The 27,088-nt window shown below is 38.6% G+C and overlaps 2 protein-coding genes across 2 annotated transcripts; one reads left to right on the top strand and one right to left on the bottom strand.

Annotated features, from left to right (window-relative positions):
- The first annotated feature begins 999 nt into the window (after positions 1-999).
- On the top strand, positions 1,000-23,312 carry LOC104925837 (excitatory amino acid transporter 2). Its single transcript, XM_010739555.3, has 11 exons — positions 1,000-1,045; positions 12,329-12,468; positions 13,378-13,530; positions 14,882-15,132; positions 15,231-15,339; positions 15,866-15,992; positions 16,187-16,420; positions 16,979-17,173; positions 17,617-17,751; positions 18,807-19,017; positions 20,096-23,312. Exons 1-11 carry the CDS (start codon positions 1,011-1,013, stop codon positions 20,165-20,167), a joined length of 1,662 nt encoding a protein of 553 aa, XP_010737857.1. The 5' UTR covers positions 1,000-1,010; the 3' UTR covers positions 20,168-23,312.
- Positions 22,973-26,825, bottom strand: cd44a (CD44 molecule (IN blood group) a). The gene is made up of 5 exons (XM_019273362.2): positions 26,660-26,825; positions 24,266-24,985; positions 24,115-24,165; positions 23,925-24,003; positions 22,973-23,830 (listed from the first exon to the last, which is right to left on the bottom strand). The coding sequence occupies exons 1-5, from the start codon at positions 26,751-26,753 to the stop codon at positions 23,653-23,655; spliced, it is 1,122 nt and encodes a 373-aa protein (XP_019128907.2). The 5' UTR covers positions 26,754-26,825; the 3' UTR covers positions 22,973-23,652.
- Positions 26,826-27,088: the final 263 nt, after the last annotated feature.

The raw sequence follows: 27,088 nt of genomic DNA, 5'->3' as shown, positions 1-27,088 counted from the left end.
TGTCTGCAAAGTTGATTAAAAATGTGCATATTTTAATTTTCTGTTAAGAGGCACAACTATTCAAACATTCAAAATGCAATGAGCGATAACTTCCCTCATTTGCATGCATTGCCGAGCCGTGCATGTGCACAGTACAGCTTGCAAAGGACTGCATGTTCATCTGTCGCGGGTAAATATGCACAGGGCCTGTGTGTCTGTTGTGTGCTTTTGCATGTGCGTTTGTGTGTTTCTCTGCAGACTCTCCAACGTGTGCTGTCATTGAGAAACACACTGAGAGGATTTGCTAAACTTAGCTCTTACTCCTGAGACGCAGACACCCGCTGCACTCTCTGCGGCTTTATGCAGGACACCTTTTAAGCCTGGCCAATTAAACAATGAGTGGCTCAGTAGTCTGTCTCTGCAACTTGCAAACTGAAATGCCTGGGGGGGGGAGACGGTGATTGTATTTCTGCTACAAATGGCAAAATATAGAAGTCAAGACTAGAAAACACATTAGACTGCAGCCGTGAAACATTAGTGACATTCAAAAATCACAGAAAGAACCACATAAATGCAAAGACACGCAAATATTAATGCAATGCAAGTACAAATGCATTCACTTTTTTTTTTTTTTAACAATTTTTGCATTTGAGTTTGGGCCTTTTTGCACAAGCAGGGGTCTCCGTCTTACGTGGTGATGTCATGTTGCTAAAAAAAAGGGGTGAAAGTCTGCTAATGTATCACTCTTTAACCGAGAGAACACCCCACCCGCACCTGAGAGAAAGGTACTGACCTCTCATCTCAAATCCCCACCCCTGAGTCCATTACGCTCACTGTCTGCCCGCGTAGGGTGTTTGTTTAGGTTGCGTGGGTGGTGCAAGCATTCCTTTTTTAGAGTAGGAGAGGAGGAGGAACCTGCTGCAACATCTGTATGACATCTCTCCGGAAACTCTGCAAATATTAACGCCGCTTCGATTCTACGCACATCTGAAGTTAATTGACTTGATTAATTGAGTTGATTTACTCCAATCATGGAAGCACACATGTTTAGAGAAGACTTCAACAGGTGAGCACTTTTCATTTCTGTTTACATGGATAAATCACACCATGTTTTCCATTTGAGCATGCATTTAACTGGCGGAGAGGTTATTTATAATGTAAAGGAGATCAGTTGCGCCTGCATTACAAACAGGTTAACTCAAGGTGACCCGAGCTTCATCTTCTCTCATGTCATCCAGCATGTTGATGCTGATTGACACTCCTGGCACGGAAGACGGCTGCTAGGTTAGACGTATACTGAATAATATGCAGCTATTAGAATTGTTACTATGTTGTTAGTGCTGTGACCCAGTTCTAAGAATACCTGAATGCTGCTCTTGGTTGTATTCCCACTCCTCCTCCTGAGTGAATGGCTCATTGTAGGTCAACTCAGGATGCTGGCAAAATGCCTACCAGTGGAAAATAATCAGTGTACAAAGTCTTGAAATAATCAGGGTTGGTTGTTATTCACCTACAATGCTACAAAAAAAAAAAAACACATAAGCTTTGCATGGCTTTGCATCTGGGGACAGAAACAAGTCAACTCATGCATTTTATGGAAGATGCTCTTTTTTTCTTTTTTTTTTAAAGCATTGCAAAACTGTTGGCCCTGGGCCACATGTGCATCATTAGAGATACGACGTTCTGTGAGACTCACACCCAGCACACTCCTCAACTAGAGGAAAAAAAAAAAAAAGGCTACAAGAGGATGAAGTTCAAAAGAATAGCCCGGAGGGTTACACTGTAAATTTGGAGTAAAATTAACAAGATGGGTTGCACATCAGACGGTTTGCTACTTCTTATGCACGCTTGTTCAGGGAACGTGACTACAGACATAATCACATCATGTGACCGCAGTCATAATCGTCATCATCTTCTCGGAGATGCTCAAAGATGTACCGCTCTTTTCTGGGTCAATGGTACTGCTGCTTCCCGCTGCTTCAAGTTAAGCTATGCTAAACACTTTCCAGAAGAAGCCATACAATGGGAACTGATATCAGTCGTCTCACCTGATTCCCTCGGCTCTTCTTTTCTACATAGTATGAATAAAACAATACATTTTGCACATTTTAATGTGTGGCATAGTATACAGTGTACTCTTACAGATTGAGGGTTGAACTACACTTACTGCAGAGAGTCGGCGTCTCTGGAGAGCATCAGCATCAAAATGTTTTTTCCTGTCCTCGCTCTTTATTGTATTTTTTTATTTAGTTTTTTTTTGCTATCATAGACGAACTCCTCAAATAATCAAAATTGAATAAAACAAAGTGAGACAGCAAACATCCATCAGCAATAATATACGACTTGCAAAACACTTTTTTTTTTTTTTGAATTATCGAATATCAACAAAATTAGACGCCAGCCTTGTAAAATACTTTTTTTAAAAGGAAAAAGGGCCCCTTCTGCTCACTTGGGCATCAAAGAAACTTTCCAACATTTCATCAGCCAGAGGCCCTGAGGGCTGGCTGGAGGCCCTGAGGAGAAATATCCATGTTCCTTCAATAAAATGACGTGCTGCCCCTGTTAGGCATGATGTCCATAAAGAATCAAGAGCAATTACAAGAAACGTGTTTGAGTCTTGTAAGTCTTAGACTAAGGTTACGTACATAAACTTAAAATTTCAAAGGGGGGTGGTGGTGGTGCAATCATTTTCAGCTATAGATGCCCAGAATATTTTTTATGATTATTTTTAATATGACTTTATATTTCAGACTGTGTACCGTTCAAAAGTTCAAAGGTTCTATTTGTCATTTGACTTGTGTCTCATCCAGCAATAAAGCTGCGTGTTTTCATAAAAAAATAATGACGAGTTACAATCCGACTGAACAGTGCACACTTAAGAGTGATAGCACACTGCATCTCAGAGGTCCTGTCCTCATTGTGAAGTTGCCAGCTTCCCAAACTTTCCAAACTCTAAATAAAACCTAGGCTAAAACTTACATGTCTAGTTAACAAGATGAAACATGCAAACAAGATTTTGGAGGTGTTGAAAAGATGTTTCTCTTCTTTTCTGGGTCAATGGTAATCGGTTCCCACTGCTTCCAGCTAAGCCAGGCTAAACACTCTCCAGAACGAGCTTCTCAATGCACAGAGATTGAAAGTGATACCAGTCTTTCTCACCTATCTCCCAGCAGGTCGGCAAAGAAGCATATAATCCTAGCAGCATGATTAAACCTCAATTTGTCTAACTCTGCGTGAGGAAGTACACAAAAAGACTTTATGAAATGAGCGTTTCCTCCTCAGCTCCATCGTCACGTCGAGGGCATGATGGCAGAGCGAGTCGAGAGGTGCTCATCTGATCTGGAGTTTTTTAATTGTACATCTCCTGCATAAGTAAGAGCAGTTAACTCTCATAATCAGGAGCTGGTGTGGAGCCCTGGCTCAGTTCCAGCTGAAACCCTGCTCTTACAAGACAAGAAGATGTAATTAAAGTCTTCATTGAAACAGGATCATCAGCCGTGCATCATGCCTCTATGATGCAAAACAGGTTTGCTACTAACGCACACACTCACTGTGTAACCCACCCTGATACGAGCATCCTCCGTGTTGCATTTCTACATGCACATTTATATATTTGTTCCAACATATTATTGTTTAAACTTTCATTTACAATCTCCCTATTTTGTTGTTAAGTTGAATGTTTTTTTTCCCCCCTTGACTTATCCTCTTAGCTCAACATGAGAACTCCCATTTTTACAACTTCTTCCCAAAGAGAGCACTTGTGATTCACTGATTGCAAACACTCTCTCGGTTCATTAATAAGGCAGATATAGAGGACTGTATTTGGCAAATATGTGTTCAGGATTATTGTGCTGAAATTCTGAATTCATCTTTCGTGCAACTTTGATGATATCGTAGTGGCATCATTGTTGTTTACTTGAGAATCAGTTCATCAGATGGTATAAACAGCACCGGTCCTGGCCACATTTGCGCCCTGGGCATAGTTATAGTTCTGAGAAGTATCTTGAATGTTGATTTTTTTCTTTCTATCAGATTAAAAACACATGCAAAAGTCAAATAACCAACATTCCACATTTCATACTTAGTATATCTTTGTGATTAAGGCCAATTAATTATTTTGTTGTTAATAAAAACTGCACTAGGCTCCAACCGACACTTAAAGTGTTAAACATCTTAAAACAGTTTTACTGAAGACATTTGAAACTGAATGAAATTATGTTTTTTGATTTCAGTATTGTAATGACACCTCTGTGTGTGGGTTGACTCGGGTGTTTGACAATATCTAAATGGCTGCTAGTTAATCAAATTTTGTTCGACATAAATCATAGACGATTAATGAAAATGAATATAAAAGCTGAGCATAAATGTCGACTTCCATAATTGCCTGAATTGTGAGCGAAGTTATATTTTCAGTCTTCACAGATAACATCTATCTAGTTTTTGAATCTGTGTGTTTTTCTCCTACATGTGATAGAGATATTTAAACCTGTAGTGAAGCATATAATATTTAACTGATGTGAGAGCATGAAATCCCTGAAAGCGTTGACAGTTTGGCATATGGAACAATCAGAAAAGCCCATTAATCCTCATTGTTTCTGGCCCATTGAATTATCACCTCGGGTTGTCGGATCCTTAGACTAAATCTCTGTGCACTTAATGGACTTTCCACAGCCACAGCACGCACGTGTCTCTGTTATGTAACAGGGGTTGGAGCATGCTGGGAATTGTATTTCTTTTGTGTATTTACAGGATGTGGAAGGTGTAAACAGCTGTGAGGTACAGCGGGGGGGAAAAAACAGGTCTTTAGACGTTTTGATTGAGATAAATTGTATTTAAAATAAAAAGCCTTTTATTATATTTGGGACAATTTCATGGCGTATAGGTGTTGCTCAGTAACAGACAATATGCCCCTATGGGTTTGTTGGTTAGCTTAACTAAGATAAATGGCCTGTACATGTGAGAGTCGAGTTTCCTGTTACTGTACCAAAGGGGGCTATTCGAACATACTGAGACCGGTTGTTTAAAAGAAATTGGGCGAGGGCTGTAAAATATCAATATATTGTTTACATCAAGAAGGCATAGCAATACTAAATTCCAGCAGCTTCGGCTTCAGTGTAGTAATTGCTTTTTTAAACATTTCTTACTCTTTCTTGCCAGTGGCAGAAAAGGATTTTGGTCAGTGTGAATATTTACAGTATTTCCTCCGGTCTCTGTCTGGCAGTGCTTGGAGTCATTTACCTCCTCTACATCAGGTTTGATTGTTTTTTATTAATCTGGGATGGTTCACGCTCATACTATTGCTCACAATGGCCACTGATAGTGTGACTCTGACTGTAGGAACTGTCGAGTGTCAGGATGCTTCATCTACTTCCATTAGTACTGTGGTGTTGCATCATGTTCCAGGCATTTTTGTGCTTATGGGAGTTATGTTTCCGCTCTCTGAAAACTCAGTTGAACTTTTTATGTTTAAAAAGAGTTCCACCTGAATTGCTAAAGTATTATTGTCATACAATGCAACATTATGAATTAAGGAAAGAGGAAAGACAAACAATGAGCCCCAAATTTGACATTGTGTTCGCCAAAACCCCTGACAGACTCAACAAAAGGAGAATATTCACATTCACCAAATTGATATTTACTTCAGGGCCATTTTTTTTAAGGTGCCATTGAATTGTAAAGTGTTTTATATTTTCCACCCACTGTTCACTCAAAGATTTTTTATTTTCATTTGTTTTGTTCATTTAAAAGTAGCGGACAATCAAACATGCAGAAGAGTACAATTCAGTGATGATCACAACAACAGACGAGGAGAATATGACATACCTAAGTACATACATAAGTTTTTGATTGCCTTCTCTGTGAATGGATGTCATGTAAGCATGCAGGGCAGGACGACGTCCTTCAAACAGGTAAAAACAGGACACACACAAACCAGTAGGATGTTCTTATTGCATGTTGTTGTTAATATGGTTCATGCTTATCCTCCGATGTGTGGATGTGGAATAACAGTGGGTCATGGAGAGAGGTGTAAGTATTTCACAACAACCAAATGGTTTTACTCATTGCATTTGTTTTAAGTATTTCCGGTCCTTTATTTCATTCCTACCAGCGGGCAACAAAAGTCAGTTGAATTCCCAAATGAGTTGAGCAAGCACACACAATTTCCTTGTTGCATTTTTTCTGTTCTTCTAATTAATAGTAACAGTTAGCGGGTGGGCAGTTTTGTTGTGTGGAGATGTGTGCACCAATGTAAGGGAAAGGTTCACACAAACAATTTCAACAATGTTTGATCTGTAATTCAGGTTGTGACTTTTTTTTCCCTGTTTTGTTTTTTTTTTGTTCAAATTTTAAATTAATATATAATCAGATTGATCCACTACCGGGACCCACTTTGTTCTTTTTTTTTTTAGGATGTGTGGAAATATGTTGTAGGGTATCAGAGCTATAGACTTGTTCTCTAAGTGCGTCTGATCCATCTCAGTTTGTATGTGTGCTGGATTAGGATGGCTCAGGACAGATTAGTTAATTATAGACACCTGCTGTCTAAGCGTGGTGTGTGTTGTCAGGTGTTGCAGCATGAGGTCAACTTGGTGCTGAGGGGAGAAAAGGAGGAGCCAGGTGTGAAATTGCACGGACGAATGCTTTGCCATGTGCTCTTAGATTGTCTCTCCTCTCCCTGTCCAAGCTCTGAGAGCAGCTGGTTAATGGAAATCTTTACAAAGACTTCACAGATATAAAGTGCCATCTACTCAACACACTTGCACACAATAACTATGTAAACTGCAGGGATAATACACCTATTTCCTAAAGTAGATATATGATATTTTAGTAGCTGATTACCCTGCAATCAGACAGCTGGAATTCGACTGATTTTTTAAGCTTTTGATTCCCACGTTATGGTATACATTATTAATTTTAACTGTCAAAATGTTAAAAAATGGCTCCAATGTCATCACGTACACTTTAGTAATCATCGTCCACATAAAAAGCCAGTCACCCCAACAGATCATTAAAGCATAAACGCTGCCATGGCAACACCATCACAATGACTACATGCACAATGGCCATGTCACCTTGTGAAACTAAAAGAAGCCATGGCCACGCGCTCAGTGACTAAGCAGCACCAAACAGCTGCGTCTCTACAAATACTTCAAATCAAAGCCTAACTGGTTGCTGATGTTGCTATGCAGAGTTTGTGCTGCATGATTTTGGAAACAGTACACAAGATCTTGTGCAAAACAGCACAAGAAACATCCTGGGTAATGTTACTGGAAAACAACAAGCATACAAAAATCCTGAAAAGTTCATATTTGTTTTTAATTTGCCTTTATCCAAATTATCAAGTTATCTCAATTAGTCCAATGTTGGTACAAGCTGAGAAACAAAACTGATAGAAGCAGCGTGCATGCCAAAACCTTCATTAAAATCAATGTTGTGTGTAATAATTATGACAAAATCTTACCCAAGTATAAGCCATGATTGATGGCTGATTAGATACTCAAAAGTGTGTCAAGGAACCAGCTGCAATCAGCTTTTTCATTTTGCTCTCATAATCCATTTATCTTATTTTTGTGTGTTTAATTTGGCAGTTACTGTTTACAGTGAACACCACGCCTAATATAACTGACAACCTGACATTAGCCCTTAAACATTATGAGCAGATGAAATTTTTATTTTCATCTTACGGTGAAATTAAAGATGGAAGGGAATATATCTCTCAGAGCTCATCACCCGCAAACAGCAGCCTAGTTTATTATTTAAGACCATTGATCGTTTACTCTAACATGGTTCTCTTGATGTTCCTATTACATCAGGTGCAGACTGTGAAAAGTTTGATTGAGAAGAGACAATCGAAGACTCATCCAGCAACTTCTGTATTTGACTTCTCTTGCCCTAAGCTGGATATTTTGCATGTTGTTAAAGATATTTCTGCCCGTAACAAAATAGAATTGAAACTATTTCACACACAACACTATAATCAAGTCCACTAAAGATAATACCAGATTCTAGATAGTGTTGTCCCTTGCCTGCTTTCAATCATCAATAGTTCTTTCTTTCCTGGATGTGTTCCTGATTATTTTAAGACTGATGGTGTCCAGCCATTTCTCAAAAAACCTGGTTGTGTTCTGTCTGACCATAGCAATAATAGACTAATTTCTCAGCTTTCCTTTCTATCGAACATCCTAGAGAAAATTGCCTGAAATCAATTGTTGGAAGCCTTTATTGATAGTAATATTTTGGAGAGATTTTAATCAGGTTTTCAGACAGAAACACACCACAGAGTCTGCCCTTGTGAGAGTCATGAATGATATCTTGAAGGACGATTCAGGTGAATGCTCCATGTTGGTACTACCTGATGCTAGTGCCACTTTTGACACAGTGGATCATGGCATTATTTTTGACAGGTTAAGAACATGGGTTGGTATTTCTGGGGCTACCCTCCAGTGGTTCTCTCCATACTTTTCTAACAGAAAATCTGTTGTGTCTGTTGATAGCTTCACCTCCTCTTAAGCATTACCTATAAATGGCGTGCCACAGGGTTCCATTTTAGGACCTATTTTCTTTTCTTTTTAGGCTATTTACTCCCTTTGGGCCATATTATCATACAGGATCATATTTATTTCTTGCTATGCTGATGATACTCAGCTGTATTTTTCAAGCAAATCTGAATTACCATCCAAAGTTATCTTCCCTCCATAACTGTTAGTTTATGTAGTGCACTGATGGCCAGGTTCTGCCTGCTCTTTGCACTCTAGCTCGACATGTTGCTCCCACTGTTAAGACATTTGGAGTTATTTTAGATCAAAACCTCACTCTCATGTTCCCATCAGCTCACTTGTGTTGATTCCTCTTCAGAAATATTTCTAGACTGAGAGTTTGTATTGATTTTAATGACCTTAAAGGAATTATTCTTTGTATTTTTACCTTTCATTTAGATTTTTGTACTGCTGTATTAACATTCCTTTTTTAAGGCAATGAGCTACCTGGCTAAGCTTCTAAATTAGACCTCAGAAGCACATAACTTGAAATCCTCTGATAAGGCGCTCTTAAGGCCATTTTTTGCTGAAGACAAAGAATGACAGAGCTTTTACTGTTAGGGCTTCAACCCTTGGGGAACCGTTATCTGTTATGTATTTCATCTGTTGGTCCTGCCATGTTTCTACTGGAGTCTAGAACAGATAAACCAAACACTAGCTCTACATACAGTAGTGATGTTGTTGCTTCCACTCAAATCCAAACCACCATGGTTTCTCCTTCACACTATCACTTAATGCATTAAATTGTTCAGTAGAATCAACAAGCAGCGCACACCGTTGGTAGCGCACGATTTCACACTCTCGCCATCATGACACCAATCTGTGTTAGAAATTAATTATGGGCTGCAGCTACTGACAACGTCCCCAGTGATTGTGTTAAGCCAAGGTGTTTTAAAACTCCTGGCAACTTTTTTTTTGAAAGGCCTGTACAAAATAAAAGCTCTGCAAACGATGCACTTTGTGGCTCTTAGTAAGCATCTGTACTTAAATTCTGCAACTCAGCATGTGGATGCTTAAAGAATAATATAAATATGCATTGTTTTTTTTAATTTATGAAATCTACTACGCTGTTTGAAATGCCCCAACAGGATAAGCCCCAGTCAAAGAACTTAACTCTTACAACTCAACAATTTATTATTATTTTATTATTATTTTCACTCAGTCAGGACCTTCCCCAGAGACTTATGTCTTTGGACATCCAAAGCAATGTAAATCATTCCCTCTGGAAGAAGAAGTAAACAAAGAGCAACAAGGATTTCACTTCTTTGCTAATCTTAGCAGGTTGACTCCACCCTTCATGTCTGGGAGACTCCTGTCAGACCTCCAGGTTAGTCAGTTTACCTTTATGCACCTCCCTACAGCTGAATGAGCAGGCATCTGTGATTGTGGATATACATCTAATGCTGAGGAAGAAGTGATCTAAAGACTGTTTTTTTTTAAGGACTGAAGAGACCTTTCTGAAGGATAAAAGACTCGTTGGAGGTTCTGACTGGATTTACTAATGCATAAGCCATGAATTTGTTACTTTTTTCACTGATGCCGATGGCTGTGTAGTAGCTCTCCAAAAGTACACTTTCAATCCCAAGCAACTTAAAAAAAACAACAACCGGTAAGCATTATTAGTAGCATGAGTGATGTGGTAATGATTTATGAGATGAGTCATGAAAACAATGGCATTGAAGAGATGCCATCAGCATAATGTTAAATAGTTTCTGTTCAGATTTCCCTTGGAACTTCAAAGATGCATCACTGATGCTAAAATACCTCTATAACTGTGTATAATTATTCAGAAATAACTGCTGCAAGGGTAACCTCTATCTGTAGTAATCCTGTGGATGATTAATAGAGTTAATGTGATGTTTTTTTCAGATTATTCAGTTCTCTGTACAGTTCTGTCATTTTATTTTATTTTATTTTTTTGTGCCTTTTTAATGGTAAGAGCTGAAAACTGAAAAAGAATGGGGGTTATGTTTTACAAACATTTTCTTAATTGCCTATTCATAACGAGTTTTGGGCTTTGAATTACTTGTTCAATGCCTTTTGAAGTATTAAAAAGTTCACACCAAAGTTTGGTGTTCAAAGTAATCTCCTGCATAACAGTAGTCAGGCGGGTGATGGTGACACCTTGACTTTTCCTGGGAAGCCCCTTTTCCGTTGCATAACTCAATCACTTGTGCGCTGCAGGTGCTAATTTTATCCTCTTTAAAAGGCTTAAGTCTCATTAATGGTAGCAAGAGAGAATGTATCAGACAGCCCTGATGACTTGGCAGTTGTTCTGTCCTCACCTTGCATGTTCTCTGTCCCATTTCCATGTCTTGTGCAGAAAGTAATTCAAATATTGAACTACCAGACCCATTATTGAACACGAGAAGAAGGGTACATTATGTTTCCACACTGCCTATAATTAGGGCTTTATCTCCTCTCTGCACTGTGAATTAGATTTTTCACTTAATCCAAAACCTTTGCTGAGAGAAACTGTAGCATTTTTCTGCTGCGTTTGCTGACAGCATTAATATTCCCGGTGTTCAATTCATGAAGGTCGAGAGTGTCTAAATGACACGGGCATTTCAGTCTTACATAACCGTACACGTCGGTGCTCTACAGAGGATTTAAAGGCTGCACAGGGGAGAGATGATCTTTAAGTCAAAGAGGCTTTAAGCCAGACCACAACAAACCTGAGCTACTTGTTGCTTCAGTGATATGATGAAGCACTTAGATGAAGGAATGGGTGGTAGACGATCATTATCTAAAATTAACTTCATCTAGCAATGAAAACACCTGGATAATCGTTGAAAACACATCACTGACCACACAATATATATATATATATATATATATATTATTTTATTTTTTTTTTTTCAGAAATAATAATAAGAAATATCTCAGATTATCATAAATGACTTATGCAGGCGCTCAACAGAAGCAGCAGCACAGAGAAGGACATGAGTAACAGCTGGTGTTCTGTTTATTCATATGTGTAGAGTAAAAACTGGAATAATTTGTTTAAAATGCAGATTATAAACAGGCTCTTTATTGATTCTGCGCTAATTGTTCGGGAGTTTGTCGCTAATTATGAGGCCATCTGCAACCCCTTTTTTTTTTTTTTTGGAACAAATTTGCATGCACTAAGAATGCAGCGCATGCAGAATTAATTGTGTTTAATCATGTGTGAATGTGCCCCCATTAATTACTCAATGACACAATGAACACTTACATAGTAATATTGTGAATCTAATTAATATTACAAATCTTTCTAATCGCCTGAAATACATAGCAGTTGTTGCCCCCATTTCTCCCCAGTTTGGAATCACCAATACTGTCCTCTAGGGTACGGACAGACATGTGTTTCTTTCAGTGCTCTCACTACCCAACTAGCTACTGTATTGGGTATAGGGTATGCTGCATGGGAGGTTCACAGTATCCCCCAAGGTCCAACTTCATGTACATGCACCCTGAGCAATCAGTAGGAGATTATATCGCAGTGACAAGAACATGCAATAAACATTGCCAATTATGTATGCTGGAATACACAAACAAGCTGGGAGTGCTGGAATCAAGCCCAAGGAGATTATAGCAATGGGCAAAGGCATGTGGACTTTGTGGCCCCTATATATCTACATCCCACTCTTTTCTAATTTATGCATGTGACTTATAGAGGTTGTCTCAGCAACATGTGGCTATGCATAAACCTTACTATTTGTATCACAATAATGATGACATGCATCTATTAGCAGGTATAGCTCTTTGCAAACAAAAAAAAACCCAGTCCCAGTAATTAATACCAGATTTTCTTCTTTCTGTTGTTCTTTCAGTGCCAACAAAATGCAGAAGCAAGTGGAGGTCAGGATGGATGAGAGTCACCTGGAGCCCAGTGTGGACTTGAATGAGAGCGCATGCAGCACTCTTTGTGATAAAGTCATGAACAACATGGTTCTCACTCTCACGATCCTCGGTACGTTTTTGGTCCTGCCACTTGCATCCAAAAATCGATCTATTTTCTACTCTGCTCTTCCAGGGCTTTCCTAGCATGAATTTGACCACAAAAAAAAAAAAAAAGAAAAGCATGTTACACTCTGGATCTGTCAGCTGCACACACTACAGCACATTCAGGCAGACAGACACATCTTACGGGCAATTAACCTTGCCTGCATGTCTTTGGAAAAAAAAAAAACCTGGAACATCAGGAGAAAATCCATTGAAACATGAGCAAAACATTCAAACCTCAGTCAGGCAGGGCCCACTCTTTCAAATATATATTCCTGCTGAGAGGCAATAAAGCTCACCACTTAGCACGACGTGAAGCCGACACAATTCACAATGTACCATTTTAAACATAGAAAAAGGTTCACAGCTTCTTTCTTGATGATATAATGAAGTGTTTTAGAAAAGAGAAGGAGTTTTATGATATCCATTCTTTTGGTTCATATTCAATTTAAATAACACTGAAAATACTTTACAATAAAGAGAGGAGCAACTGTACTTGTATGTTTAATTTTAATGGACCACAGGCAAACTAAACAAAGAAACTGTGCTGCTTTCAACATTATAAATTTCAACCATGTTTTTCTATATCTATTGATGGATGTGAAGTAGTTGTGAAAACATTCGGACTGTTATATATTTTCTCAGTGTCATGAGTCATCCAGTAAAGTTTTTATTTATCCCACGTGTGCCCAATTATCACGGAATGTATAGTTGACACCATGGCACTGTAACATACAGATGACAGGTGATGATGTGTAATTAAGACAGCTAAACATGAGTTTATTTATCACAGATGTTGGTTCTTGCTCACCATTGGTATGTCGGGGCTCAGAGTCACCAGGCTTTGTGTTTGATTTGTGTTTTCCCGTCGGCTCAGGCGTGTTTCTGGGCTCCATCTCTGGAATGCTGCTGCGGCACATATCTCCTCTCCCTCCTGATGTTATTATGGTCATCGCCTTCCCTGGGGAGATCCTAATGAGGATGCTGAAGATGCTTATTTTGCCTCTTGTGGTTTCCAGTCTGGTCACAGGTGGGTGAGGTACAGTAGCTGCTTGCAAATGTTCTGCTCAATTTGCTGACAACTGTCCTGAAATGAGGTCACATTGGGCAACTTGTTGCTACGTGGAAGCAACAGGAGTGGGCGGGTTTTTTCAGACAATTGTGTTTAGACAAGCTCTGTGTGGAGGCCGGGTGGCACACAGACCCAAGTATACACATGTTCTTGTTTTTCCACATTCCAAACTATTGTTTGTGAAAACATAAGTCTCCTACTAGTTAAAAAAAATAAAACTAGGACCATAAAATTAATCAATATAGGCATAGTTATGTTAGGTTGCCTATATGGGAGATGTGTGAGCCTCAATTTGCAAACCTTCATACTTACACTTGAGCACATATGTGTGTCACACTGTTTATTACGGCAAAATGCAGTGTACTATAAGTACCCAGTGGTGTACTTAACATATAGAAAGTTGCATGTGGAATGCCGGACACTTCGCAATACCGCAGTATTTTGGCAGCCAAATGTTGGTGCTCAATTCCAGTTGCAAATCGGTGAAGAAGAAGCAATGAAATGTTGCAATTGTCATTTCCAATAAGTCCCCAATTGCCGTACTCAAAATAAGGACACTACACTGCTGAAATTAGCACACTACTCCAGTGAAGAAGTGTACTAGCTGAAGTATCCGAATTGAGACACAGCAATAGCTTTGGATACAGTCCCTAACTGTTAATCAGCAATTTTTTGATTAGAAAGTAGAAGCCTTCATGAATATAACGACATTATAACCTGAAGATAATATTAAATCCTAATCATTGCTTATAGCACAGTGTGCAGACATTTCTAATATTGTCTAAACTCAATTACCCTCAGTAAACAATTCACGCATTGAAGACTGCTGTTATTTATCATGTGCTATTCAGGGAAGTCAAGAGATCTAGTCTTTCCACAAGTCAACATATAAACAGTGCTACATTAATTTGCTGTCAGGCTGCATAATAAAAAACTGAATTCAAAAGATACGTTTAATTGTCTAACTAACTACAAATGTGCAATTAAGTTCTCTCAATTTGGAAGCAACTGGTGTGGAATTTATGGGTGCAGAGTTTGTTTTTCCAATATATTTGCACAATATGTCCTCATACTGTAGACAAAACAGTCACAATCACAACACCAGCACCTCTTATCTAAATGAACTAAGCCTTTTGTGTGGAGGCTTCACAGTTGAAATTCTGCAAGTTCTGACTGGAAGCAACTATTTGGAGAGAGGAACTGATCAACCTGATTGTAAAGTTATAGGAGAAATCAGATCTACTTTATAAAATAAATCTTGATGTTCAACACTTATATTTGTTTGCTGTCAAACATACTATGCCAACAGGACTAGCCGGTCTGGATGCCAAATCCAGTGGCCGCTTAGGCACCAGGGCCATGGTGTACTATATGTCAACGACGGTGATCGCAGCTGTCCTGGGAGTGGTGCTGGTGCTGATCATCCATCCCGGTAACCCCAAGCTGAGGGCTAATCTTGGACAGGGAAAGAAGAACGACGAGGTGTCCAGCCTTGATGCTTTCTTTGACCTCATCCGCAATCTTTTCCCAGAGAACTTGGTGCAGGCGTGCTTTCAGCAGGTAGGAGTCTTACAAAAGGTTTTTTAACCCAGAATAAAAAAATGATTCATATGTGGAAGGCGCCAACTGTTTGTTCTTTTCTTTTGCTTCTTTTCCAGATCCAAACAGTAGTTACCAAAGTACCTGTGCCCACTAACAGAACCAAAGCACCTCCACAGTTTACTATCAAAAGGTCACTTGAGTTCAAGGGTGGGATGAATGTCCTGGGTAGGTGAAAAGTTTGGAAACACACCCACTGCAGAACCAAAAAATAAATAACAGTTGTTGAAGAAAAACACAAGTCTTATTTTCAGTTACATAATGACTAGAAAACATACAACCACCAATGCTACACAGCCAGATTTATTAATAGAAAATCTCTGTCCTCTGCACCTGGATCTGTGTCAAAATATATGTAGTAACAGACCTATTAAGTTATGATATAAATGTGGCAGGTGTTTTTAAGTCCAGTGAGTTCATTACTTTATGAGAAAATTACTGTATCCATGCCAAGACTCATCACTTATTACCTCATGGTTCATTTTTGTGACATTCTGCCAATAGACAAACTAACAAACAAAGCCAAAAAAACATGAATGAATTAAAATGTAGTAGTACTTTTACATTCTAACACTTTTCCATCTTACTTTCAATGACTGATTAAGAGTGAGAGTGAACTGGGTATCGTTCTAGTATATTCAGTTTAATAGACAGGCTTATCCAAGACTAAATTAACATCACTGTATTCTTGCAGGTTTGATTGGATTCTTTGTTGCTTTTGGAGTTATAATGGGGAAAATGGGAGAAAAGGCCAAACTGATGGTGGAGTTTTTCAACGTCCTGAATGATATCGTCATGAGGCTTGTTGGCGCAATTATGTGGTAAGTGTTCCACATTTAGTTACATTGCCAAACCATTTCCCTGGCTTGTTCTCTTCATGAAAATGATATTGATTTAGAGGATCCCACAGCTAATATACTACATATTTATATATTGAAAATATTAGTAATATACCTGCTTTTACACATGTGTAAAAGTAATCCTGTGTACAAACATATCCCATGTCTATCTTCAGGTACTCCCCTCTTGGTATTGCCTGCCTCATCTGTGGAAAGATCATCTCCATTGCTGACTTGGAGGTGGTTGCGAGGCAGTTGGGGATGTATATGATCACTGTCATAGTTGGTCTCATCATCCATGGAGGCCTGTTCCTTCCACTGATATATTTTGTGATAGTAAAACAAAATCCCTACAAGTTCTTCATGGGAATATTCCAAGCTTGGGTCACGGCACTTGGAACAGCGTCCAGGTATGAGTGATTTCAGCCTTCGTTATTGTTTTTCTAGGATTATCTGATGCTGGTAAGCACAGTGTGACTGTATCTAATTTGGGTTTCCTCTCTGATATGCCGCATGTTGTTGTGAATACTTAGATTCCCCCTTTTCACTCCTTTGTAACTGTGAAGTACTCCCGCCAGCGATGTCTTCTCACTTTGCCTCAATGTGGGATATCTTTCCTTTTGTTTTATTAATGACATAGACACACTCTTTCTCCTCTTGACTTTGTGACCTTAGTTCTTTCATGCTCTCTCTCCTCCGCCATCTCGGAGTAACACTTATGAATTATTAGACAAAACACACAAAAGAGCCTCTGAGACACAGCTGCTGTTTTCTCTCTGAATTCAAACTAGTTTGTGTTTCTTTGGTGAAGTTAAACTCATCAAAGCCTTAGCCTACACTAGTCTATTTTAAGAAACATGTATGTTTTTGGGTTCAGCGTTTGCAAAGTGACTCACTCATTGCATGCTCACTGAATGCTATTTGTGACTCTAATAATAAAGCATTTCTACCTCTTTTATTTGCCGCAGTGCTGGTACCTTGCCCGTCACGTTCCGATGCTTAGAGGAGAACCTGGGCATCGACAAGAGAGTAACACGTTTTGTCCTCCCAGTGGGCGCCACCATCAACATGGACGGCACAGCGCTTTATGAGGCTGTGGCTGCCATCTTCATTGCTCAGATGAATGGCATTGAGCTCGACTGGGGCCAGATTGTTACTGTCAGGTGAGAACGCGGCTACAGTAAGATATCACAACACATTTGCAAGGTAACATTTTTGTAATAAAGAAGCCAAATTCTTCCCAACAGGGGTTTAAATCTGTCTGAGCAAAAGAATGACTGTCCTTATTTCAAATGAAATTTTTCCACATAAATCCAGTGAAACATGTTTTTAAAACTCAGGGATCTTTCTATTATTTTCAGAACTGAGAGGGTTTTTTATAATAGTACCATTGTGTATATGCCAATTAAAGTTACATTTTAGTTGTCTTGATTATATTTAGTAACTACAGCCTTGTACCCTAGTTTATCAGTAATTTCAAATATTTAATAGACATCATTCCATTGTTATTATTAATACAGTCACTGAATGTTAAAAGTGAATCGTGGCACTGTTATGTTGGAGCCTGTGGTCTGTCTACTGAGAGTTGAACTTTCCTCCTATTCAGTATGACGGCCACCCTGGCCAGTGTTGGAGCAGCCAGTATTCCCAGTGCTGGACTAGTGACCATGCTTCTGATCCTCACGGCTGTGGGGCTGCCCACTCAGGACATCAGCCTCCTGGTCGCTGTCGACTGGTTGCTGTAAGTTCAACATCAACACAAACGCTATCATTCAAAACATATAGAAACATTCCAACACAATTTATAGTTTAAACTTTACAATCTAACATTTTCATTGCTTATCTAAAGTTTGAATCTTCTCAAATCCCTAAAGGCCAAAATCTGCAGTGTTTGTAGGGTCACAATCTAACAAAATTGATATTTTCTTCCTAAAGAATGTCGCACTATCTTAGTCAGACTGGGAAATTAGAGAAAATTACAGACTTATCATGCTCACAAGATTTTTAATTGAATTGCAGATATTCATTGGAGCTTCAAAGCAGAACTCTGCCTACCTTCTTCATTGCCCTCCCAGGATGTACAACTCCAGCTTTCTATTGCTTTACACTCTTAATGATTTCATTTGCATTAACATTCAATCCAACACCCTTTCTCCTTTAACATCTTAAGATCATTTCACTTTCTAATGAGGCACATATGTATTTTATCTTTTTTTCTTTCTTTCCAGGGCAGCACACTGATACGCATAGTTTGTACACTGTAGAGCAGTAGTAGCCAAAGTCCCATGAAAACAGATGCTTGACTTTCATTTAAATCTACATGTTTTTGCTTGTGGATCTCATTATGAAGTGAGAAATGCATGTTCTCTAACATATGTTTTGGGGGTGTAAACATTTCTTGCTGTCTGGCTTTGATAACTTTACTGGAGATGTAGTGTTTTGCTTTGTTGATTCAGATACGTAACTTACAGAACTACAGTACATAATCCACTTCCGAAAAGATTTTTAAAAAGTGCTGGCACTTTCTTGCTTTGTTGGTAGCAAGGCATAAATTAGTCAACTGGGAATGAGTTGCTTGGCCTCTTGTTAACTAATAGATTGAAATGTATTGCAGATAAATATCAGTGAAATTCTCCTCCCCTGGATGTATATTGTCCTTCAATAAGGACATCCAAACCGGTGTTCCTTTAAATTTTTAAAAGAAAAGTGAAAACAAAGACACTTGTCCTGGCTCTTTGCTGTTCTCTTTTTCTTTCATGAATTGACTAAATTCCACTTTTCCTCTTCAACATGCAGGGATCGTTTCCGCACATCAGTCAACGTGGTTGGGGACTCCTATGGAGCCGGTATCGTGTACCATCTTTCCAAGGACGAGCTTGACTCCTACGACTCTACCCAGACCCGGATGGATGACTTCGAGATGGCAAAGACTCAATCCTTCTATGAAAATAACAGCAACCAGAACGTATACACTCACCACAACTCAATCTTGATAGACGACTGCAAGGTACATTTCACGTTAACGGACATAGAGACTTGTATGTAGAGAATCCTTCCCCCGCTCTGTGTTTGTGTTTGTCTTTTGTTTCTTTTCCATGTGACTTCTCATACTGGTGTATGTGTGTCTATGTGGATAGTATCTGACATAATTTAATTGAAGAAAAAGGTTTGTTTTTTTAAAAGTTGCTCTAAAAACTATTCATTTATTCACCTGTTAATGTGATTATGAAAAAGCAGTTTTTGTGATACCAGTTCATAAAAATCAAAGTTTGTTTTTTATATTATCCTTTTTGTTTTTTTATCATCCTCAAAAACTCTGTTTTACTCTCATGAAATCCAAATGAAAGTGTTACTTTTTAAGCACCAACCATTCCTAATGCGTTGTTCTGTACCCAATTATATTTGACTTGTATTTTGTTGTGGTATGTCTTGATTTTATTAAGAACACTGTTTTTTTCTTTGCTCTACTGAATTGGACATGTATTTGTGGCAGGCCTGACCAAATTATAATTTTTAATCATTGGCCATCTTTGCAAAGAGTTTTTTTAGCTGGTGGTATACATAAAGACTGCTGTTTCACCATGTTTCATCCAAAGTGATGCATATATTTATGAAATGCCTATCAAAGATAATTTCCTTTCAATATTGTAGTTAGCTTTCTAAACAAACGAGCGCTACATAGTTTATTTTTTGAAATATCAACAAAATTCTACTTTATAAGTTATAAAGTAGAATTTTGTTGATATTTCATTGTCTGTGTAATGCAACTTTGTATCTGATGCTAAAGTTGCATTCTGGTTATTCTAGCATTGTAATTCGGTTGGGCAGAGAATCCATAAAATACATGGCCAACTTTGAAAAACTATAAATATCCTTGTTTTGATGTAATCATGCAACTGGCAAACCACAATGACGTGCAAACAGCATCACTGTATCAGTGTATAAGATGACATGTATTTCAATGTTGGGGAACCATACATTAACTGTGCCCCAAGGTCAATGGTTTCTCTGCTCCCAACTGTTGACATTTTGTAAATGATGGTGCCTTGGCCCCATAGTTAGATGTTCTTGATAATTACTTACAGGTCACGATGGGCACAAATGGCAAGACTGCAGCGTTCTCTCTTGTTGAGGAGGAACCATGGAAATGCGACTAAAGCAGATCCAGATGCTGCTGCGCCTTACCCTAAGTTCCAACAGCTTTTATTTTCTGCTTACACAACACAACAAAAAAGAACAAAAAAAATCACATACAAAAAGAAGATTTAAAAAAAAAAAGAGAGCGTTAGCAGAGTCAACGTACCGCAAGAACAAACATTCGGCCAATCCTTCAGTTACCCATCCGGGTATCTTCTGGAACTACAGATGGCTCAACAACTTGCATTAGATCTTGCATTTGCACTAACTAGACACAAACTGTAAATAACTGGTGCATTTTATTCACTTTGTACAGAAAAATAAATCATTTGGTTGACAACACTCAGGGCCTTACTTGGTACTGCTGCAAGCTTCCTGTTCTGTTAACTTCCGCAACATCTCATTCTTCTTTTGTATTGAAGCATTTTCTTTGTAACTAAAAGGGCAGAGAAATGATGGTTGGATGATGGCCTTGCCAGTTAAATCTTATAAAAGAACCAAGTGAGAGATGATAGGAATGTTGGAAATCAACTCAGAACATATGAAGGAAATCAGTCATCGGAATTGGCCAGGTATTTCTGAATGGTAGTCCCTATCAGTGGCATGCTCTGTCTTCTTATGAAATGTCTGTAACCACCAAAGGTTCTAAATAATGCAAACTGGATTGATGAAAACGAAACATTAACTCAATGAAACAGTGCTGTTCGTGGTATTATGATCTAAGTACGAGATGGTTAAACAGTCATTACCTTTGACTGCTTGACTTATAGGATTACACCCTGATGTCACACACATGGTTCGAGCCTAAGAAGCAAAGCTTAGGACTTAAGAGCAGCGCATGTGCCATCTAAATGTGGCAACAAACAGTACAGGATGTGTTGCAGAGAGCCGTAAAGCAGAAAATAGAGTAAGTGAAGGGTGCCCTCCCAGTTATTTCTTTATTATTTTTTTTGTATGTTCTCTATGAGTTAAGCATTGTTCGTAGTCAAAAAGTATGCCTGTGTACTGGAATTTATGTGTGTCATGCGTGTTTCTGAGAGCAAGAGAGGAAGATTAACAAAGAAAAAGAAAAGTTGGTGGTTCAACTGGAGAGTTGAACTCTCAGCAGGCCAGCGATTGCTCTGTCTTTTATTTCAAACTGTTTATATCTTTGCTATATGACAACCTTGCCTTGATGATGTCAACTGCAGAGTGCAGTCGGTGTGATGACAAACACATTTCAGGATAAAAGTTTAAACTATAGAATATTGGGACTCACATTTTAGAAGAGGAAGTAAAGTAAGGTATTATTTCCACCTACTTGCTTTACTATGCTCAGAACGGGGACGGCTGGGCCTTCCTCACAAGTCATTACTTAATTACTATGCAGCTTTAGATGTAGTTTCAACACAGTAAATTTAAACATAAATAACAGTGTTAATTAGCAAGGGTAATGTCTGTTTAGCAAGTGCACACTAAATTCTGCCACCAGCTCTCACATAAATTTAAAGCTGTAACAACAAGGTCATTGGATTTAGGTGGAATATGTGCATGTTCAACACTGTGTAGCATCTCTGTTCAAACCTGGGAAACAGGATTATTTATTTCTCTTTTCATATAAGCAACGGCTTATATATTCATGTTTAAAGTGCCTCCTTGCACTTTGTGTATATACTCTCTTTAGATAAAGTGTATAAATCAAATGTATAGAATTTGACATTTTATGTAATCTGTCAGAATTGTTTTTGCTATGCTTAAGGTTTCTATAAAGACTATAACTATATATATGTAACAATGCTAGCACAATGTTAATGTTCATTTTATGGGCCACTAGATGTCTCAATAGGTTGTGAATTTAGAGTTATTTACTTCCAAACAATGGATTACATTTATTTGGTTTTAGGAGAAACTACAGAGCTTCAAACTGTCAGAGAAGAAAGCCCAATATTTTTCACTTGTTTAATGAGTGGATGCTATTTAAGGGTAATGAGCACATTAAAGGAACAGTGTGTAGGATTTAGGCATTGAGTGTTGTAGTTGCTGATTGCAACCCCTTTGCCTTGCCTGTCACATGGAAAAACTACATTGGCCCAATGCGGAGGGCCCTATCTAAAGCCAGTATTGAGTTTGTACATTCTGGGCTAGGTGGGAGTTCGACATGGCGGACTCACAGGAAGAGGAATAGAGTGAATTGAAATTGAAATTGAAATAGTGCATTGAATTTTGGACATATTCTGTAAATAGATGCCACAGAATTTTACACACTGGACCTTTAAGGCATTTCTTATGTGCGTTGAATAATTGTGCTGGCAGCTACAGTACGTCTACATGAGGCCTCGGCGAACCATCTAGTGTTTGGCTCAAGCACGGCCTTCCGTCAAAATGGAAGAGGGTCTTCCACAGTCATTATCAACATTCCCTGATTTATGTCAAAAATCGATCATCTATTTATTCATTACATCATTTTTCCATCTATTTTGTTTGTTATTGGGCCTTGATCTACATACGCATAAGTTTTTAGTCAGCTGGCCACGTGTAGCAAGTGTTTTCTATGAGCATGTGAAATTGTACAATCTCTAGATGATAAAACTTCTATTTTCTATCTTTCTTTTTGATTCTATGCACATATTGGTCCAAGAATGTGTTCAACATTTTTCTTGCGTCTGACATTCTTTGTAATGCAAAACTTCTTTTGACTTTGACTAAATGCAAGCAGAGACGCGAGGACTGAATGCACTTGTACTAAATAAAGTCTTAACAGTGCACGAAGATATTTGTCAGGCAAATGGACTTAATGTGTGTAAATGTTTTAATACTGTGTAAATATGAATGCAAACAAATAAATGTTTATTGATGAGCTGCCGTTGTGTTTATTTCTGAGACAAGGGCAGATGTGATACAGCATGAGCATTCAGTAAGTGCATGTTGAAAGCAGATGAAGTGCAGTGTAGGTCGCCAAGAGAAGCTGATGAGTTAATGGGCTGTGCCCTGTTTACTACAGAGCAGAGAAAAAACACCTTAATATAAGTTACAATCCACGACACCGTCTTCAACAATATTATTTACAAAAAGATTTAAAATAACATCATAATAAAGGTATACATTTTCACTAGCGCAGACATTTTTGTGTCCACAACAAAATGTGTGAGTTAAAAAAGGACATTAATTATTTACAAAAAAAACAGGAAGTAAAACACTGTAAAGAGTTTTCAACTGTGTTTGAAATAAACGGTATTTGTGTATCTTACCCAACAGTTAATAACAGTGTTGATATGGCAATAAATACATCAACCAAATATTGCTGTACTTTTCAAAGTAAAGATATGACAGGAGTTTTTGAAAATCAGAAATGAAAAACCAGGCCATGCTTCTCATTCAGACTTGGCCCAGAGCTGTGAAAGTTCACAGAAACCTTTAGCTCAACAGCCACCGATAGTTTTGTTCCTCTGATGAAATTCATCTGCTTCAAACAGTCGTGTGGTTCAATGGAGAGTCTCAAGCCTCCCAGAGGATCTGTTTCCGAACCTCAGTGTGATGAGTAGCTCTCTGAAAGCTCCTCCAGGGGGATGACTGTGTACTCTGCTGCCTTTCCGTTCTCCCTCGGACTGTCTTTGTACAGGAATGTCTCCAACTCTTGCCCCCTCTGCTGGTTTGTGGAGTTGGTATTGGTCTCCAGTTGAGATGCTTGGCTTGGTCTATTCCACCTTTAAATTAAGGAATGGTGACAATTTAATCCTGTGCTTATAATAGTTATGGTAAAATATTTTTTTATGTATAGTATTCATATTTAATTCTTACTTGTCTCTTGTAGCGATGGCAACACAGAGCATTACTAGCGCTGCAACACCGACGATGAAACCAACAATGATGATCCAACCTGGAGAAATGGGAGAAAAGTTAATGAGATGGACATTTATGCAGAAATCTGGTATATCTCATTTTTGGGGGTTTTGATTATTATTTATTTTTTTAAATTAATTCAACTCACTTGGTGTACCATGTGCTGTGTTTAGCTGCTCTGCCTGATTTGATTCCTTAACTAAAAATAGAAAAACAAATTAATAAAAACACAATAAATAATATATACAATATAACAGCAATTGTAGGTATGACTAATGGGTCGGGCATAAGATATTTACCGTCCACAATGCGTCCTTGCTTGATTATGTCATTATGAGTGCTCGTGGTGGTCATGGCCATGGTTGTGTCCTTACTACCTTCAATAAACCTAGAACGAAGGTTTTGGTTGTTGGATGACTCTAAAATGATCTCATCAATGGGCTGGGCTTCATTTAGCATGAATGAAGAGGTAAAGTCAGACTGGGGGATTTGGGTGGTAGATGAATCTAAACTGCATTCTTCGGTGTCTATTTCCAAGACTGTGGCAGTAGAGCTCTGACCATGTGAAACACTCTGAGTTGTTGTGGCTATGGACATGATCCAGTCTCCACTTCCTTCATTTACCGCTAATAAAGACGTAAAGTCAGACTGAGGGATTTGGGTGGGAGATGAATCTGAATCGGTGTCCCTTGGCAAAACTGCGGGGGTAGTGCTCTGAATATGTGTAACACTCTGAGTTGTGGTTGTATAGTGTTCAACTCCTATCTGGAAGCCCTCGTCCCCACTGCCATCAGGAATGTTACTCTCTTCTGTCTGGGTTTCATTTGCCACTGGTGAAGCAGTAACACCAGACTGAGGAATTTGGGTGGTATATGAATTTGAGCTGGAGTCGTCAGTCGGCTTTTTTGGGAGTGATTCAGTTGTGAGTAAAGTTGGAAGAGACTGATCGATAAGGAACCCATCTGTCATGGCCTCTCGGAAAAAATCATCTTCAGCTTCGGAGGGGTTCTGGGTCACAGCTAGGACAAAGACAGAAACGGAAAAATCCACAGGTCAGGTTAAGTGTTTACCAACCAGCCCTGACTTGAACAGAAAGGAAAGTTACAAAGCTTTAATGGAGTATTACAAAACTACCAGGCATGGTGTACGTACTTCGCCCCAAATTCTTGTATAAACTTGTGTTGTCTTTGATGAGGAGTGGTGAGAAACAGTAATGATTAACCTCGATGACTAATCGTCTATGAGTGGGTTAACAAAAGACAGGCAGCCTCATCAAAGCACAGGTTTTATGAGAGCATACTACGTTTTTGGACACACCTAGTGCAACAGTGTAAACCATGACTGTTCTTTTCCTCTGTTTTAGTTGGAAGGAAGCCATTTCAGGCTATAGTGTCATTCAAGGGGAGGAAGAAAAAGGACAAATAAGGTCATGTGCTTAATGCAAGTATATTGTTTTTTGCTTATCCCCCTGTATTATAGTAATAACTATTATTAGTAGTAATAGTAGTCCTAAAGTTCTGAGGTTTTTGTACTTATGAATATATAAATATTTCCATCTGCATGACTTTATTCCAGTATAAAGTGTTGTGCCTGTTACTGACAGCTGGAGGAAATACTTTCAGAATAAGATTTTCTATCTTAAAAAATATTATATGATAACCCTGCAAAATACAGTATAATGTTAAAGAATAAACCAGCAATTTCCAACCTTTTTAGCTCTCAGATGTTTTCATTTAAATTGGTATGCCAATTAAAATTCTTTATACCACGTTGATTGTCTTGTGACCCCCTCAGATTTAGCTTGTGACCTTCTGGAGGAGCCTGACCTTAACTGCCCTAAGAAAACTGTATATAAAGTTATTAAAAGTAGTCACAGGGATAATTTTTCTTTAGAGTACTTGATCATTTAAAAATCCATTTTGCTGATAAAACACTGACCATAAAGAGCAAAAATCTGTCAAATCTCAAAGTCAAAATAGGATTTAAAAAATGTAATTAAAAAAAAAATAAATGAAAGGCCTAAGAATCAAATCACACTTCTCCACTTTCCATTTCTGCCCGGTCATGTTCAGCTCCGCTGTTCCCTATGAGGTTACCAGTTGCCCAAACTTGTGTAACAGCTCTTTGCTGATCTTTGGTTTCACCTTACACAAGACGTACGCATTAATGCACCTCCTGGAGCAGCTCAGGACATTTTACAATGATCGCTGTGTGTAATCTGGAGGTGCCAGTGAAACCTGTGCACCGGGAATGAAATACTACTCTTGCATTCCTACAAAAAGAGTTGGACCTGAAACATAAAGAGCATCTTAGGTGGCAGTGGGGGGAAGTGCTGACTCATGGGGTAAGAAAAAGGACACCATGGGAATTATTGAAATTTCAGAGGTCTGTACAGAAGAATGACTGTATTTGTCAGACTGCAAAATCCATGGCTATGGCCTCCTGAGCCCTGAGGTGCAAGCACGTCACATTGAATAGTCGAATTTAACTGATCGTCAATGAATATCTTACATGAATATATAAGCAGAAAAAAAGTCGACCTCAATTCTGATCTTAATCTTTTAGTTTAATACTCAAAGACTCCAATTCAATTCACACAGACACTCTAACGTGAGTAAGAAAGTATTCCTTCGAGTGTTTAAAAGAGACGCACCATGAAAAACAGACAAAATAAAAATAAAAGACTGACTTACTATTAACAGGTGTTGAGTGGACAACAGCAAGAAGTCCCAGAATAACCCCAAAAAGAAGATTCCTCATCTTCATACCAGAAACTGATGGAGCCATAGCCACTAGGTCACTGTTTATGAGCCGGAACTATTTGGCACACTTGAACTGTTAATTTGACGCAGATGAATCATGTCGCTGTCTTTTATACACACCCCAGGTAGGTGTTGCATCAGTGCAACAATGACTGGTGACACACAAACACAGAAGGGGGCTGGCATACCTGTGAACACACCCTCTTACAAGCACTCACGCACTTCTCTCACACTTTCTCACGCTTTTGTATCTCCTCTTCATCAGACACAAACAGACACTCATGTGTTTTTTTTTTGTTTGTTTGTTTTTTACCCAGTTGTTCCCGGGAATTTTTTTTTAGATAGCTCTTGCTGGAAGAG

The sequence above is a fragment of the Larimichthys crocea genome, chromosome VIII (assembly GCF_000972845.2).
Source record: "Larimichthys crocea isolate SSNF chromosome VIII, L_crocea_2.0, whole genome shotgun sequence".
In the NCBI taxonomy this organism is placed as follows: domain Eukaryota; kingdom Metazoa; phylum Chordata; class Actinopteri; family Sciaenidae; genus Larimichthys; species Larimichthys crocea.
The sequence above is the reverse complement of the archived record's forward strand: the minus strand, read 5'-3'. Positions and strand labels throughout refer to the sequence as shown.

What these genes read in the sequence shown, in the direction of transcription:
- LOC104925837 (XM_010739555.3), top strand. Translation starts at nt 1,011, where the DNA reads ATGGAAGCACACATGTTTAGAGAAGACTTCAACAG. An exon ending in TTTAGAGAAGACTTCAACAG is followed by an intron (nt 1,046 to 12,328) that starts GTGAGCACTTTT and finishes TTGTTCTTTCAG; the next exon opens with TGCCAACAAAATGCAGAAGC. An exon ending in GGCCAGATTGTTACTGTCAG is followed by an intron (nt 17,174 to 17,616) that starts GTGAGAACGCGG and finishes CCTCCTATTCAG; the next exon opens with TATGACGGCCACCCTGGCCA.
- cd44a (XM_019273362.2), bottom strand. Translation starts at nt 26,753, where the DNA reads ATGGCTCCATCAGTTTCTGGTATGAAGATGAGGAATCTTCTTTTTGGG. An exon ending in GCAAGGACGCATTGTGGACG is followed by an intron (nt 24,166 to 24,265) that starts GTAAATATCTTA and finishes TTCTATTTTTAG; the next exon opens with TTAAGGAATCAAATCAGGCA. An exon ending in GCCATCGCTACAAGAGACAA is followed by an intron (nt 23,831 to 23,924) that starts GTAAGAATTAAA and finishes CTTAATTTAAAG; the next exon opens with GTGGAATAGACCAAGCCAAG.